The following is a 17,587-nucleotide window of genomic DNA, read 5'->3' as shown; positions in this document are numbered from 1 at the left end:
TGGAACACTTGACTCAATTATCTTCATGTGCATTATCTAACTTTGGGATATGGAGCCCTCAAAGAGGAAAGAGCAGATCTCTTGGGTGACCAGTGCCAAGGTCAGAGACCTGGTGCACCACTGATGACCAATTAAGATGTGATTACTCAGTTATCTGTCTTGACTAGAAAGGTCTGCTCTCCTTTCTCTCCAGTGATATGACACAGCAGTATCCAATAGAGACCACAGTCTCTGGGCCAAGGACATGTCTAGCATTACTTGCCCAGTCCCTGCTTCTAGCATTGGAGGTCAAAACAACAGGGCAAGGAGGGCAAAGCTCCACACTGCAGTTCAGATTTTAACCATCAACTGAGGGCGAGCTTAAGGCTGGAACAATCAGAATCGGACCCTTAATCCCCCAAATAGAGGATAACAACAGTTCAGGACATGCTGGCCCAAGAAATCACAAAGTCACATGATCCCTAGAGTCCACAGCATCAAGTTGGTTAGAGGCTATCCTACCTCAGAAGGTTTCTCACATGACATCTCAACTGTATAGATCATGTCTGGGATAGAAACATGTCCTGCAAACAGGTGTAAAACTGAGCTTCTATAAAGTTCATATGCTGACATGGAGTTAGTTAGGGGTTTCCTCAGATTCAGAATCCACCTAAAATTCTAAAGCATGAAACATACGAGGTTACTGATAGGTCAAAAATCCCCTCACAGCTAGAGAACACAGGAGAGAGTGAAAACTTCTGTTCCACACTATACCTGGAGAACTAGTATGATTGCCAAAATGAGTAAGAAATTGGGTTACTGGTTGAGGGGGAGAAATCCTCCTCAAGCAGCAACCACAATCCTTGTTAGAGTGAAGTCACAAGCAAATCTCAAACTACCCTGTGCTACGCCCCCTCTGGTAGCTTGGCACAGAGCACCCAGGCTTAGCTTAGAGTTAATGTGTATTTATGCAGGACTTCAAACAGTAATAAAGTGAAAACACAACACAGAAAAATACCACGCTTCTTATAAAAAAAGAAAGGAAAAATCCCACCAACTTAGAACAATAGAGCAAAATATAATAAAGTGATACTACAACCAAAAATCCAATTAGTAGAACTGGAGATTTGCAATTTCAAAGATATAAGTGAAAATAGTACCAAAAAGCACAAAGCGCCACTCATGGACATCTGGTCGTGTGAGACCAGGTGTTAGTCCCAAATTCAGCGATAAAGCGTGGGCTGGATACAGGGACTAGGTTAGTCCAGATGAAAGAGCTACCATCAAAGTCTAGCACAAGGAGTTTTTTTTGCATTGGAAGGGGCTGCGAGGAGCAGGGACAGACTGCAAGCACTAAATAGCTAGGGTACGAAAATGCCAAATTTCTAAAAGTGGCATGTTCAAAATTGTAATCCAATATGCATCTTTACCACAAAAAGCTTTATCATGACAATTGCAAAGACACCAAACATGAACTGTTTGCTTGTACTGTTTAGTAAATGTAATGATGTAATTCCAATGTTATCCTATTGGAGAAGCAGGCCTTGCAGTAGTGAAAAACACATGAAAGATTTTTTCACTACCTGGACATATAAAGCTTAAAATTATATGTCCTACTTTTTAAATACATTGCACCCTACCCTGTGTACTGTTTATGGCCTATCCTAGGAGAGTCTTATATGTATTAAGGCAGGTTTGAGCCCGGCAAAATGTTTAATTACCTAGGTTCAAAATGGTGGTTTAAAACTGCACACACAGGCTGCAATGGCGGGCCTGAGACATGTTTACAAGGCTACTTAGGTGGGTGGCATGATTACACTTGCAGGCCCACTATAAAAATTTAATTTACAGACTCTGGGTATATGTAGTACCATTTTACTAGGGACTTATAAGTAAATTAAATATGTCAATTAGGTCAGACCATATCTACGATATTTAGAGCAAAGAAATCAAGCACCTTAGCTCTGACGTAAAATGCACAGTCTTAAGCCCAACTAAAAACAAATTAATCAAAATGGTAGCGGTTAAAAGTAAATTGTTTGGGGGTGACCCTGTAGAGACGGCCATATCCAAAAGTGGTCTGCTGAAGTGCTTGCTTCTTGTTTAAATGAGCAAGGCAAGATGTCAACTGCACACCTAATTCCCAGCAGACACTGGAGAACTCAAGGATATGACAGTTGGGGACCACTGTCAACACCCAGGCATTGGAAACAATATCTCTCAAAACCTGGTGAAGGCTGAAATTCAACCCCCTACAAGAGGCAAGAATGGCAGCAGATCCTGAGAGGTCAACATTTGATAGTCAAGACAGCTTCATCGGTGCAAAGGAGGATTAACCCTTGAAATGGTGGTAGGAGCCCTGAGCTCAACCCTTGAAGAAACAGGAACACGAGACCTGGTAGCAAACTAGGGGAAGTCTAACCCTCAAGATAAACAACTTTTCCCAGCTTGAAAAGACATCAACTTAATCATTGACTGTATGTCTAAGAAGTTCACCCTATTTTTTGGCCCAAAAACATAAGCGTCAACAATAAGAGCCCCTGTGATGCATCTCCTTTCTATGACCTCATCAATATTCTTTGTAAAAGCCAACATAGAGACTGTCAGCACATGTGCCCTCAACCCATCTGCAAGCACACTTAAAGCTTGTCTGTCATATTAAATGGAGGGTTACAATATTCTCTATTATTCACAACCACAAACAATGCTTAAAGAAGCATTTGCAATGCAATGGGTCTTGCGTTTGCTCGAGTTAGAACTATTAACGTTCTAAATTCCCAACTGCACTTTTCTTGCCACATAAATTGAAAACTGAAAAGTAAAACAGCTGACATAAGCAAGTCATTTCAAAGAGCCACGGCCGCCATGAACGCAAGAGTTATTGGCACCCTGCGTGACTGTCTAGAAAGGATCGCGGTTGGGATGAAAGGCAAGCCAAAACCGGAGGAGGGGCCATCACACGCTGTAACAAGAAGAAGCGTGACATGGTGTGATGGCAAATTCACCTGCAACCTCACCCGCTCCCAGCACCTTCCTTCTTCTTCTTAAACCAAAGGTGCACTTGCTGATGCAGACAAGGCCATAGCCGAAAGAGTCACATGGGTGTCCAGCACAACTATGGCCCAAATGACAGCTTTTAGTTAAACAGCGGGCATTGGTGTACAATGCTGGAGAGGCAGCATAGCAGAAACGCTGGGCACTGAAATTCCTGCAGGGCTAGGAGAACTGACCTCCCAACAAGGTACTAGGTAGGAAAGACAGCAGTGTTTCTGGTGCTCGGAATGCTTGTAGTGGACTCACTTTCCCTCCCTGGACCCTTGTGAAAGAGTGAAAAGTAGGTGAATGAGGCATTGATCAGAGGCTGAAGGTCACCTAGGGAGATTTCTTCCTGAATGGTTCTTCCCATAGCCAGTGGGGAGAGTTAGTCACATGTTACAGGCCAAAGTGATAGGGAGAGGGGGCTGAGAGACTTCACAAAGCAGAAAAAAAACACACTAGTCAAGTGGGCTATGTTATACGTACGACAAATATTTTAAATCAAATTAAACTCTGACAGGTCATGTAATGTACAAAGTCACAGCTACAGGTAAGGCCTTTGACAATAAATCTAGGGGATGATTGTGAGAGGGGTGCGTAGGACTGTGGGGAGAGAAACAGGAACAGCACGTATCACATCAAGAAAAAATGCTATTTCCAGAGCTGCGTTACCAAAACTGTACCCCTTGAGCAAAAGCGCACTGTGTGTTCTTTCACCTTCTGTAGTCAAAGCTTCTGTTATGAAATGGGCAGCAGGGCTACATACACTCTGATGGGAGCTTTTTGGCGCACCGATGGGTTGTCGTGGCCATAGACACAAACTCACAGAGCAAATGAGAACCTGCCACTGTGGAACAATACTTTGCAGTCTCTCCCATGCAAAAGTAGGCACTGACTGTGTGTGTCCACGGAAACGGTGATAATGGCACAGGTTTGCAGGTTAACCTAGACGTATTGTCTGAATGAATTAATTTGTATTTGCTTTATGTAAAACGCTAACACCTCATCAAATACAAATTTACAATAAAAGATAGGATTCTGAGAACTTAGAGGAGTAGAATTGCCATTTGTAACATGATTATACGGAAGCCATGAACGGAGAAAACTTTGGAGTGTACCTACACTAAATAAATAAATCAAGTGGCAAATCAATCTCATGCATTATTTAGTGCAGTTGGGCATTGTGTTAAATCTGTTCATCTACAGCCCACTCAGCACTTTTGTAAGATTTGTTCAGGGCTAAATCAATACTTTATTGATCAATTTTCCCTGATTTGAAATAGGATTGTAAATAAGGTTCAGACAAACTGTGTTGCCTCTTCCTCTCCTCAAACGCAGCCGAGCTGGAATACTGTTCAGCAAAATGTATTAAAAGGTATAGGTTATTTATTAGCTAAATATAACTTAATTTCCCGCTTAGAAGATAGATGTTATCCCAATGCTTAATCAAGATCTACCCTTGCAAGCTTCACAGCTTTTTTGTACATCATTTTAGTGCTTCCTTGTCACAAGCGAGATTTTGTGATGTGCATATGGTTGGTTTGATATTCTGATAAATTAAGAAAGTTGGTCTTAATAGTTACTTGTTGTGTATTTTCTGTCCTGCAGCAGTTTGCAGGGACAAAGAATGTTTTTAGAATCACACAGAAATTGGCAGATCAATTTACAGCTTGACATTTGATGCAAACTAAAACTTTAAACTGTGTAATGCAAGCTACTATCGACGTTTATTAGTGTTTTATAATGTGTTGTAACACTTAGAAAGATTCCTGTATCCCTGTAAATGACTCCAACAGTGCAATAAATAAATACACTATAATGCATAAATAGATCTCGAACAGCATATCACTGTAAATTTTCTTTGGTAAGAAATTTCAAAAGAATAGGAATTAAAAATTGAGTCATCTGTCACTAAGCAGTAGTCAGTGTTCCACTCTTCACACAGTTTGTGGCATTTGCAGCGGGCACTACGGTGTCATAGATCCACCATGAGCAGTAGTAGCTATGTAATTCCTTTTTTTTGCAGGTGAATAGTGGCGTCAGCACTAAAGTGTAATCAGAAAAATAGGTACAATGTGTTCGCTGCATCGAGTTATTCATGTAATAGCTTAGTGCAAAGATTGAGGAATTCATAGATTTCAAAATGAACTTACAGGGCCCCTGCTTCCACATTAGGTCCTCGAACATAGAACGGAACTCTGATATCAAACTCATACGGCATAGATTTTCCTTTCACCAGTCCAAATTGCCCAATGTGGTATCCATGATCTGCAGTGTAAATTATATAGGTATTTTCCAATTCACCAGTCTCAACCAATGTGTTATAGAGCTGAAAAATATCAAAGATAAATTGAATTAATCACGAGTCTCCATACAGTGTCTACATTAGAAATGCACAAGTTAAAATCGTATACCTGCTTTATAGTATAGGACTTTACATACATTTGGGGTGCCCTCTCCTTTCTTATCCTACACCGGACAGCTATCTACTTTTAAGGGTTGGTTCATGGAGGTGCATGTCAGACATAAGAAAATATGGCATTTGCCATTTCTAAGCAGTGCAGTGATATTTCATGCTTACAGGAGGAAGAAAGATTAACATTTTTTCACACCTTCAGAAAACAACATCCCTTTTCAATTACTTTATTTGATATGTCAGGAAAATCAGAGAGGGCAATAATCTAGGAAAAAGGTGGTGACAAATTGTGGGAAAACATGAACATTCGATAAAAGTACAAACATACATTCAATCTGTGATTATCGAAAGGGTGATCTCAATTACCTTACTTTTTGTGAAAAACTAATACCCCAACACAAATAGGGATCTTAGCTAGCAGCAACAAGGATTACACAAAAGGCTGTGTTCGTGATTCCTGAAATGATTATTTTTATGATTTTAGGTGTAGTTATCCCATGCACAGGTATTCTGTGTAGCTCCAAGGAGTCCAGATTAATGTCAGATGTTTGGGTTATCATCATAATACTCATCTACATACAATGAATGTAAATTAAGCTTATCCTGGCATGGATCCAGCTATCCTGGTCCTTTGAACATGCCTGGTCAAATGGATAATATTCTGCAAAGCCCTCAAATCTGGAAAATCCAGGAGGCAATCATCTGATATTTGGGGATGCTACAGCCCTTCATGCACTCAATTCAGTGGATCCTAATTATGCAGTAACAGATTTCACACTCTCTGACCCCTAGATCAAGCATAAACAAGTACATAATCAAGGATTAAATGAAAGGGGGGGTATTTTGCAGTTCAGGTTATGCATTGTGGGTGAATTTGAAAACCAAAGAAGATAGAGGAAAGTGATTTCAAGTTTTTCTAATGATGGTACGGAGAGTTGGCATATACCTGATTAGAATCTTTGGCAATAAGGAGGGCTCAGAAACTTTGATGGGACGCAAATGGTGTTGTACAACACTGGGAAGTATTTCAGAAGTACAACTGAAAACAAAGGACACAAGTGAACATCTGTTTGAGTCTTTCAGAATGTATTAGTTGGGGTGAATTTCATACCAAACTAGGAATCAAGGGCATTGTTAGCTAAATCAGAGTTTGGGTGGTTTTCTGCATGGCACTGGAAGGTATGGGTGCAGGAGTGGCAGGAGGGAAGCGTTTCTTTTTCTTCATGTGAAGGGAGCCTTTCATGCTCCTCCACGTTGAAATCTAAGGACTCATGGGAGCCGAGCGCAACAGATGTCTGCAGTACCTGCAGCTGTTGACAAGTCTTCAGGTCCAGCGTCTCTGGGCCCAGAAGTACTAGGCATGGACTTTAAGGACATGAATAACTGTGGCCAGAGACACCATAGAACCTTTAGTTCCACAGAGTCATGCCAAAATCATGGGGTGAAACACACTGGATCCACGGTTAATGGTTAAACCTGCAGAGCTTCTAATCATGACAGGGCTGGCAACTCCCATTTCTGGCCCCATCTGAATTACAAGGCCCCTTGTAATGAAGCCTATATGTCAGGATCATATTTTTACCTAAGAAAATATGAAAACGAGCAAACTGAGAAAGGCATACTTACTTATACCTACTACCTCACTTGGTGTATATGCCACCAACCAGGATTCTCCAGCCCTCTCTGTCCTGAGCTTTTCTTTCAGTCTGGCTACAGGCGTAACCCATTTAGATGCAGTCAGCCTCAAGGCCTCGGCGCCTGGTGCTTTTGGCCTTCCTCTTTTGCTTTTTCTTGGAGGGTTCAAGAAGTACGCAGCAAAACAAAAGTGGAATTTGGATCTGAGTCTCAGACATCAGTCTCCGCCTTAAGCATCCACTTCCAAGTCAGGTGGCATCAAGCCTTCTCTTACTTATAATTTGCAAACTCTTTAATGGGTCCTCGGATGCCTTAAATGACGAGAAAAATATGTTTCTGCTTTGTTTTTCTCTTAATTCTTACTTTGATATACTAAACTTTATTCTGCCGACCAAATGATTGTGCCCACTTGACTCTGTGGCGTGGTATTGCAATTTAAACTAATAACATTATGTTTCTTTGTATATTGGCCATAATTACCAACAAATCTGAAATGCTGCCAGGTCTGAGAAGCAGGCAAAGGCAATAATGTTAATTTTGGCTGCGAGAGGTGAAAAGGATTTCTTAGAACACTTAAAATGGCGGCACTCCAATATATTGTATTTGGCCACTGAGGCCATCATACCTACCCTCTCCATTGAGTAATCGACAGACATTAGCGTCTGTAGGCGTTTCCTTTGCAGCATGTTGGTAAACTCCATGTGAATCGGTTTCATGGCCCCCGTGTACCTCATTATCCAATGCTTGTCGGGGTTCGGAGCATAGTTATAACTTGGAGTGCTGCGTAGAAAGGGAAAAATGATAAACACTACTTGATATGTACAATAAATTAAAAGGCGACATTCAGCGCTTGGGAAAATTGCAGTCCAATCGCATTTTAAAAGTATTTTATGCTTTGATTTCTCTGTCACTAGAGGTAAACTGCAAGGCTCGAGTTTCTTTTTTAATATACAGAAATATATTTAATCTGTCATATAGAAATTGCAAGAATGAAAGTAATTCTGCAAGCAATAAATATGCACGCTTGTACCAGTAACAGTGACAATGGATAAAGGTATCAGCACAAGGGCCCTCTTACCAGTGGAGTGGTACCTCACCCTTAATCCACCCCCACGCCCCCTTCGCCCGAGTTACCGTTTTCATAAATCCTAGTATGTCCTGTGAGGATAAGCAGGGAATCTGACATTTTTGGGACTGACAGACGGGAATCACACTTTTTCATGCCCACATGTTTTCCACTAATATTTCTGCCACAGACTGTGCCAACTTGCAGTGAGTGAAATTGCCAGGTGAGTGAAACACCGCGGCCCTGCAGTGGTTCCCTATAATTGTGATAGTGCCAGTGACTCATGTTCCCATCCTCATCAGACTTGTCAGGCCACTTGTAATAAAGGCCAAGAAAGATGCATCATGCTGTCGCATGTGCATCCATGCATTTTCTAGGCTTGGAAGACATGTTCATGTTCATTTCCAGGGACTGCACACATGTTGATATTTCTGTTGTGGGCCATATGTTTATTAATGAGTCCTGTGTGTGTTTGTGCATATTCATATTTGGACCTGACTAGCATGCGTCCTTGGAAATATGTTGCGGCATCTTATTTGATCATGACTGTGGTCCCAGGTGGAGGTGCTGACAACAAGTTTCCAGGCACAACCCACATGTCATGTATGACAATTATATGTTATAGCTTTAACCTGGGTATTTTATAAAGCATTATGTTTTGTTGAATGAATTTATGACAGCATCATTTATGCAAACTTCTTCAAGCCATTCATTTTCTTAAGATAATTTTCAATATGTTTCAAACAAACTTGCAACACTTCGTGAATTGCAATAAATAAGAACAGAAGTAAGTTAAGAGCTTTTTCAGACTTAAGCGACTCATAAAACTGCATTTCTCCTTTATAAGTTGGCCTCACAACGTTTAGCAAGGGTAGGGAGTAAGAATTTTAAGGCATGAATTCTGTGAAACATATGCATACTTACTTTCCTTTTTTGTGGATATTCAGAAACCTTTTTGCAATTAATTACTACTCTCAAAACATTCTTCGATTTTCTTCGTTCAAGGGCAGAGTAAAATCCTTTCATAGGATGAAATGAATAAGGAAAGCGCTAAAAATGACTAAGCAGCTGTAATTCTTTTGGGAAAAATATTTTACTCTCAGACAAAACAAAGGAACAGAGTTGAAATCAAGTTTCTCATACTATTGTACTCAATGCAACATTACAGACAGAGAAATGGTAGCATGTGGAACTCATTTTTTCCCCCAGAACTATGCTTAGTACCCAGTTTTTATTGCAGATTTTCAGGCACTTTCTGGGGCATGTTTATGAATTCTGAAAATTCTAAAAAACTTACCCATGGAAGTTAGGAAAACTGATGACTAAGAATTCTAAATATTGTTTTTAATTGATGGACCAACTAAATTGAAATTGTATCAATTTTCATTGCCAGCAGTTATCCTGACAATCCGGCATGTCGCCAGTCCGCCATTTCCAAAGTTACTCACCTCAGATCTAACCTATTCCCCGAAAAAGGTATCAGGGCAACTAGAGAAGGGCACCCTGATTTTGTAAGATTTATGAGGGCAGATTCCTTAAGGATGTGCATAACACATGTTACCTTGTAGCTAAGATCTCCCCCATCTGATCTGTGGTTGGGAACTGTTATCATTCTTGTAACCTTTACCTACGAGATAAATACTTTAATTCAACCAGTGCTTAGTTTGTAAGAGCATAAGTGCCAGGACCCTCGTCAGAAGCCACCTCAGCTTGTACCACCCATTGGCACTGCCAGCGCTGCCAATGACAGTACCTACATGTAGGAAGTTGGCTCTGTATGTGCTATTTCAAAGTAAGGAATAGCATGCACAGAGTCCAAGGGTTCCCCTTAGAGGTAAGATAGTGGCAAAAAGAGATAATACTAATGCTCTATTTTGTGGTAGTGTGGTCGAGCAGTAGGCTTATCAAAGGAGTAGTGTTAAGCATTTGTTGTACATACACACAGGCAATAAATGAGGAACACACACTCAGAGACAAATCCAGCCAATAGGTTTTGTTATAGAAAAATATCTTTTCTTAGTTTATTTTAAGAACCACAGGTTCAAATTTTACATGTAATATCTTATTTGAAAGGTATTGCAGGTAAGTACTTTAGGAACTTTGAATCATTTCATTAGCATGTATACTTTTCACATAAAACACAATAAGCTGTTTTAAAAGTGGACACAGAGCAATTTTCACAGTTCCTGGGGGAGGTAAAGTAATGTTAGTTTTCACAGGTAAGTAAGTCACTTACAGGTTTCAGTTTTTGGTCCAAGGTAGCCCACCGTTGGGGGGTTCAGAGCAACCCCAAAGTTACCACACCAGCAGCTCAGGGCCGGTCAGGTGCAGAGGTCAAAGAGGTGCCCAAAACGCATAGGCTTCAATGGAGAGAAGGGGGTGCCCCGGTTCCAGTCTGCCAGCAGGTAAGTACCCGCGTCTTCGGAGGGCAGACCAGGGGGGTTTTGTGGGGCACCGGGGGGGACACAGGTCAGCACAAAAAGTACACCCTCAGCAGCGCGGGGGCGGCCGGGTGCAGTGTGCAAACACGCGTCGGGTTTGTAATGGTTTTCAATGAGAGATCAAGGGATCTCTTCAGCGTTGCAGGCAGGCAAGGGGGAGGCTCCTCGGGGTAGCCACCACCTGGGCAAGGGAGAGGGCCTCCTGGGGGTCACTCCAGCACAGGAGTTCCGTTTCTTTAGGTGCTGGGGGCTGCGGGTGCAGAGTCTTTTCCAGCCGTCGGGAAAGGGAGTTCAGGCAGTCGCGGTCAGGGGGAGCCTCGGGATTCCCTCTGCAGGCGTCGCTGTGGGGGCTCAGAGGGGACAACTTTGGTTACTCACAGTCGTAGAGTCGCCGCCAGCGTTGTTTCTCCACCAGTCGAGTCGGGGTCGCCGGGTGCAGTGTTGCAAGTCTCACGCTTCTTGCGGGGAGTTGCAGGGGTCTTTAAATCTGCTACTTGAAACAAAGTTGCAGTTCTTTTGGAGCAGGGCCGCTGTCCTCGGGAGTTTCTTGTCTTTCTCGAAGCAGGGCAGTCCTCAGAGGATTCAGAGGTCGCTGGTCCCTTGGAAAGCGTCGCTGGAGCAGGTTTCTTTGGAAGGCAGGAGACAGGCCGGTAAGTCTGGAGCCAAAGCAGTTGGTGTCTTCTGTTCTTCCTCTGCAGGGGTTTTTCAGCTCAGCAGTCCTCTTCTTCTTGTAGTTTCAGGAATCTGAATTCTTAGGTTCAGGGAAGCCCTTAAATACTAAATTTAAGGGCGTGTTTAGGTCTGGGGGGTTAGTAGCCAATGGCTACTAGCCCTGAGGGTGGGTACACCCTCTTTGTGCCTCCTCCCAAGGGGAGGGGGTCACATCCCTAATCCTATTGGGGGAATCCTCCATCTGCAAGATGGAGGATTTCTAAAAGTTAGAGTCACCTCAGCTCAGGACACCTTAGGGGCTGTCCTGACTGGCCAGTGACTCCTCCTTGTTGTTTTCTTTGTTTCCTCCAGCCTTGCCGCCAAAAGTGGGGGCCGTGGCCGGAGGGGGCGGGCAACTCCACTAAGCTGGAGTGTCCTGCGGTGCTGTGACAAAGGGGTGAGCCTTTGAGGCTCACCGCCAGGTGTTACAGCTCCTGCCTGGGGGAGGTGTTAGCTCCACCCAGTGCAGGCTTTGTTACTGGCCTCAGAGTGACAAAGGCACTCTCCCCATGGGGCCAGCAACATGTCTCTAGTGTGGCAGGCTGCTGGAACCAGTCAGCCTACACAGATAGTCGGTTAAGGTTTCAGGGGGCACCTCTAAGGTGCCCTCTGGGGTGTAGTTTACAATAAAATGTACACTGGCATCAGTGTGCATTTATTGTGCTGAGAAGTTTGATACCAAACTTCCCAGTTTTCAGTGTAGCCATTATGGTGCTGTGGAGTTCGTGTAAAACAGACTCCCAGACCATATACTCTTATGGCTACCCTGCACTTACAATGTCTAAGGTATTGCTTAGACACTGTAGGGGCACAGTGCTCATGCACTGGTGCCCTCACCTATGGTATAGTGCACCCTGCCTTAGGGCTGTAAGGCCTACTAGAGGGGTGACTTATCTATACCTGCATAGGCAGTGAGAGGCTGGCATGGCACCCTGAGGGGAGTGCCGTGTCGACTTACTCGTTTTGTTCTCACCAGCACACACAAGCTGGCAAGCAGTGTGTCTGTGCTGAGTGAGGGGTCTCCAGGGTGGCATAAGACATGCTGCAGCCCTTAGAGACCTTCCTTGGCATCAGGGCCCTTGGTACCAGGGGTACCACTTACAAGGGACTTATCTGGATGCCAGGGTGTGCTAATTGTGGAATCAAAAGTACAGGTTAGGGAAAGAACACTGGTGCTGGGGCCTGGTTAGCAGGCCTCAGCACACTTTCAATTCAAAACATAGCATCAGCAAAGGCAAAAAGTCAGGGGGTAACCATGCCAAGGAGGCATTTCCTTACACAACCCCCCCCAAATGAAAGAGGATGAGACTAACCTTTCCCAAGAGAGTCTTCATTTTCTAAGTGGAAGAACCTGGAAAGGCCATCTGCATTGGCATGGGCAGTCCCAGGTCTGTGTTCCACTATAAAGTCCATTCCCTGTAGGGAGATGGACCACCTCAACAGTTTTGGATTTTCACCTTTCATTTGCATCAGCCATCTGAGAGGTCTGTGGTAAGTTTGAACTAGGAAGTGAGTACCAAAAAGGTATGGTCTCAGCTTCTTCAGGGACCAAACCACAGCAAAGGCCTCCCTCTCAATGGCACTCCAACGCTGCTCCCTGGGGAGTAACCTCCTGCTAATGAAAGCAACAGGTTGGTCAAGGCCATCATCATTTGTTTGGGACAAAACTGCCCCAATCCCATGTTCAGAGGCATCTGTCTGCACAATGAACTGCTTGGAGTAATCTGGAGCTTTTAGAACTGGTGCTGTGCACATAGCTTGTTTCAGGGTGTCAAAGGCCTATTGGCATTCTACAGTCCAGTTTACTTTCTTGGGCATTTTCTTGGAGGTGAGTTCTGTGAGGGCTGTCACAATGGATCCATATCCCTTCACAAACCTCCTATAGTACCCAGTCAAGCCAAGGAATGCCCTGACTTGAGTCTGGGTTTTTGGAGCTGCCCAGTACAGAATAGTCTGGATCTTAGGCTGGAGTGGCTGAAATTGGCCTCCACCTACAAGGTGTCCCAAGTAAACCACAGTTCCCTGCCCTATCTGGCATTTGGATGCCTTGATAGAGAGGCCTGCAGATTGCAGGGCCTTCAAAACCTTCTTCAGGTGGACCAGGTGATCCTGCCAGGTGGAGCTGAAGACAGCAATATCGTCAAGATAAGCTGCACTAAAGGATTCCAACCCAGCAAGGACTTGATTCACCAACCTTTGGAAGGTGGCAGGGGCATTCTTTAAACCAAAGGGCATAACAGTAAACTGATAATGCCCATCAGGTGTGGAGAATGCTGTCTTTTCTTTTGCTCCAGGGGCCATTCTGATTTGCCAGTACCCTGCTGTTAAGTCAAAGGTACTTACGAATTTGGCAGCCCCTAATTTGTCTATTAGCTCATCAGCTCTAGGAATGGGATGAGCATCTGTCTTGGTGACAGAGTTGAGACCTCTGTAGTCCACACAAAACCTCATCTCTCTCTTTCCTTCTTTGGTGTGAGGTTTGGGGACTAAGACCACTGGGCTAGCCCAGGGGCTGTCAGAGTACTCAATTACTCCCAATTCCAGCATCTTGTGGACTTCCACCTTGATGCTTTCCTTAACTTGGTCAGACTGTCTAAATATTTTGTTTTTGACAGGCATGCTGTCTCCTGTGTCCACATCATGGGTACACAGGTGTGTCTGACCAGGGGTTAGGGAAAAGAGTTCAGCAAACTGCTGCAGGACCTTCCTACAGTCAGACTGCTGTTGGCTAGAGAGGGTGTCTGAGTAGATCACTCCATCCACTGAGCCATCTTTAGGGTCTGATGAGAGGAGATCAGGGAGAGGTTCACTCTCAGCTTCCTGGTCCTCATCTGTTACCATCAACAGATTTACATCAGCCCTGTCATGGAAGAGTTTTAGGCGGTTTACATGGATCACCCGCTTGGGCTCCTGCTTGTGCCTAGGTCCACCAGGTAGGTGACCTGACTCTTCTTTTCCAGGATTGGGTAAGGGCCACTCCATTTGTCCTGAAGTGCCCTGGGAGCCACAGGCTCCAAAACCCATACTTTCTGCCCTGGTTGAAATTCAACCAGTGCAGCCTTTTGGTCATACCAACACTTCTGGAGCTGTTGGCTGGCCTCAAGGTTTTTGCTTGCCTTTTCCATGTACTCTGCCATCCTTGAGCGAAGGCCAAGTACATAGTCCACTATGTCTTGTTTAGGCTCATGAAGAGGTCTCTCCCAGCCTTCTTTAACAAGAGCAAGTGGTCCCCTTACAGGGTGGCCAAACAGAAGTTCAAAGGGTGAGAATCCTACTCCCTTCTGAGGCACCTCTCTGTAAGCGAAAAGCAGACATGGCAGGAGGACATCCCATCTCCTTTTGAGTTTTTCTGGGAGCCCCATGATCATGCCCTTTAATGTCTTGTTGAATCTCTCAACAAGGCCATTAGTTTGTGGATGATATGTTGTAGTGAATTTATAAGTCACTCCACACTCATTCCACATGTGTTTTAGGTATGCTGACATGAAGTTGGTACCTCTGTCAGACACCACCTCCTTAGGGAAGCCCACTCTGGTAAAGATACCAATGAGGGCCTTGGCTACTGCAGGGGCAGTAGTCGACCTAAGGGGAATAGCTTCAGGATACCTAGTAGCATGATCCACTACTACTAGGATGTACATATTTCCTGAGGGGGTGGGAGGTTCTAGTGGACCAACTATGTCCACACCCACTCTTTCAAAGGGGACCCCTACCACTGGAAGTGGAATGAGGGGGGCCTTTGGATGCCCACCTGTCTTACCACTGGCTTGACAGGTGGGGCAGGAGAGGCAAAACTCCTTAACCTTCTGGGACATATTGGGCCAGTAGAAGTGGTTGACTAACCTCTCCCACGTCTTGGTTTGTCCCAAATGCCCAGCAAGGGGAATATCATGGGCTAAGGTCAGAATGAACTCTCTGAAACCCTGAGGCACTACCACTCTCCTAGTGGCACCAGGTTTGGGATCTCTTGCCTCAGTGTACAGGAGTCCATCTTCCCAATAGACCCTATGTGTTCCATTTTTCTTGCCTTTGGACTCTTCAGCAGCTTGCTGCCTAAGGCCTTCAAGAGAGGGGCAGGTTTCTTGCCCCTTACACAGCCCTTCCCTTGAGGGTCCCCCTGGGCCTAAGAGCTCAACCTGATAAGGTTCCAGCTCCATAGGCTCAGTTCCCTCAGAGGGCAGAACTTCTTCCTGAGAAGAGAGGTTCTCTTTTTCTTGCTGTGTTGCAGCTGGTTTCTCAGCTGACTTTCCTTTCCTCTTGGTAGGCTGGGCCTTTCTTCCAGACAACAGCTCTACTTTTTCACCCTGAGCCTTGCACTGTTCCCTTGTCTTGACACACACCAGTTCAGGGATACCCAGCATGGCTGCATGGGTTTTCAGTTCTACCTCAGCCCATGCTGAGGACTCCAGGTCATTTCCAAGCAAACAGTCTACTGGGATATTTGAGGAGACCACCACCTGTTTCAGGCCATTGACCCCTCCCCACTCTAAAGTTACCATAGCCATGGGATGTACTTTAGTCTGATTGTCAGCGTTGGTGACTGGATAAGTTTGTCCAGCCAGGTATTAGCCAGGGGAAACCAGTTTCTCTGTCACCATAGTGACACTGGCACCTGTATCCCTCAGGCCCTCTACACTTGTCCCATTAATTAAGAGCTGCGGCCTGTATTTTTGCATGTTAGGGGGCCAGGCAGCCAGTGTGGCTAAATCCACCCCACCCTCAGAGACTAATGTAGCTTCAGTGTGACACCTGATTTGCTCTGGGCACACTGTTGATCCCACTTGGAGACTGGCCATTCCAGTTTTAGCTGGAGTGGAGTTAGAAGTGGTATCTTTCTTGGGACAGGCCTTGTCTCCAGTTTGGTGTCCAGACTGACTACAGCTACGACACCAGGCCTTTTTGGGATCAAAGTTTTTACCCTTGTACCCAGAATTGTTTTGTGAAGAGGCTCTGGGCCCACCCTCCTGTGCAGGTTTTTGGGGGCCTGTAGAAGACTCTTTACTATTTTTGTTTTTGGCTGTCTCACCACCCTTCCCCTGGGGAGGTTTTGTGACCCCTTTCTTTTGGTCACCCCCTGTGGAAGTTTTGGACACCCTAGTCTTGACCCAATGGTCCGCCTTCTTTCCCAATTCTTGGGGAGAAATTGGTCCTAGGTCTACCAGATGCTGATGCAGTTTGTCATTGAAACAATTACTTAACAGGTGTTCTTTCACAAATAAATTGTACAGCCCATCATAATTACTTACACCACTGCCTTGAATCCAACCATCTAGTGTTTTTACTGAGTAGTCTACAAAGTCAACCCAGGTCTGGCTCGAGGATTTTTGAGCCCCCCTGAATCTAATCCTATACTCCTCAGTGGAGAATCCAAAGCCCTCAATCAGGGTACCCTTCATGAGGTCATAAGATTCTGCATCTTTTCCAGAGAGTGTGAGGAGTCTATCCCTACACTTTCCTGTGAATATTTCCCAAAGGAGAGCACCCCAGTGAGATTTGTTCACTTTTCTGGTTACACAAGCCCTCTCAAAAGCTGTGAACCATTTGGTGATGTCATCACCATCTTCATATTTAGTTACAATCCCTTTAGGGATTTTCAACATGTCAGGAGAATCTCTGACCCTATTTATGTTGCTGCCACCATTGATGGGTCCTAGGCCCATCTCTTGTCTTTCCCTTTCTATGGCTAGGATCTGTCTTTCCAAAGCCAATCTTTTGGCCATCCTGGATAACTGGATGTCCTCTTCACTGGAGTTATCCTCAGTGATTTCAGAGAGGTTGGTCCCTCCTGTGAGGGAACCAGCATCTCTGACTATGATTTGTGGAGTCAGGGCTTGAGAGGCCCTGTCTTCCCTAGATAGGACTGGTAGGGGGGTATCACCCTCCAAGTCACTATCATCATCCTCTGAGTTGCCATCCTCAGAGGGGTTGGCCTTTTCAAACTCTGCCAACAGCTCCTGGAGCTGTAGTTTGGAAGGTCTGGGGCCCATTACTATTTTCTTTATTTTACAGAGTGACCTTAGCTCCCTCATTTTAAGATGGAGGTAAGGTGTGGTGTCGAGTTCCACCACATTCATCTCTGCACTAGACATTATGCTTCTAAAAGTTGGAATACTTTTTAAGAATCTAAAAACTAGTTCTAGAATCTAATTCAAACTTTTACCAAACTTTTAAACTCTAAAAGAAATGCTAACAGGGACTAACACAAGGCCCTAGCAGGACTTTTAAGAATTTAGAAAAATTTCAAAATGCAAAAAATCAAGTTCTAATGACAATTTTTGGAATTTGTCGTGTGATCAGGTATTG

At 44.4% G+C, this 17,587-nt stretch overlaps 1 protein-coding gene across 4 annotated transcripts in view; it reads right to left on the bottom strand.

Annotated features, from left to right (window-relative positions):
* Nucleotides 1-17,587, bottom strand: part of SULF2 (sulfatase 2) — a 417,412-nt gene that overhangs the window by 161,594 nt on the left and 238,231 nt on the right. For all 4 annotated transcript variants that reach the window (XM_069243448.1, XM_069243449.1, XM_069243452.1 and 1 more), the window contains exons 6-7: nucleotides 7,696-7,846; nucleotides 5,169-5,344 (exon numbers count right to left, since the gene is read on the bottom strand). In XM_069243448.1, coding sequence (XP_069099549.1) covers nucleotides 5,169-5,344; nucleotides 7,696-7,846 — 327 coding nt within the window. The remainder of the gene's footprint in view (nucleotides 1-5,168; nucleotides 5,345-7,695; nucleotides 7,847-17,587) is intronic.

Source organism: Pleurodeles waltl, chromosome 7 (assembly GCF_031143425.1).
Source record: "Pleurodeles waltl isolate 20211129_DDA chromosome 7, aPleWal1.hap1.20221129, whole genome shotgun sequence".
Classification (NCBI taxonomy): domain Eukaryota; kingdom Metazoa; phylum Chordata; class Amphibia; order Caudata; family Salamandridae; genus Pleurodeles; species Pleurodeles waltl.
This window is presented reverse-complemented; position numbering and strand designations above follow the sequence as displayed.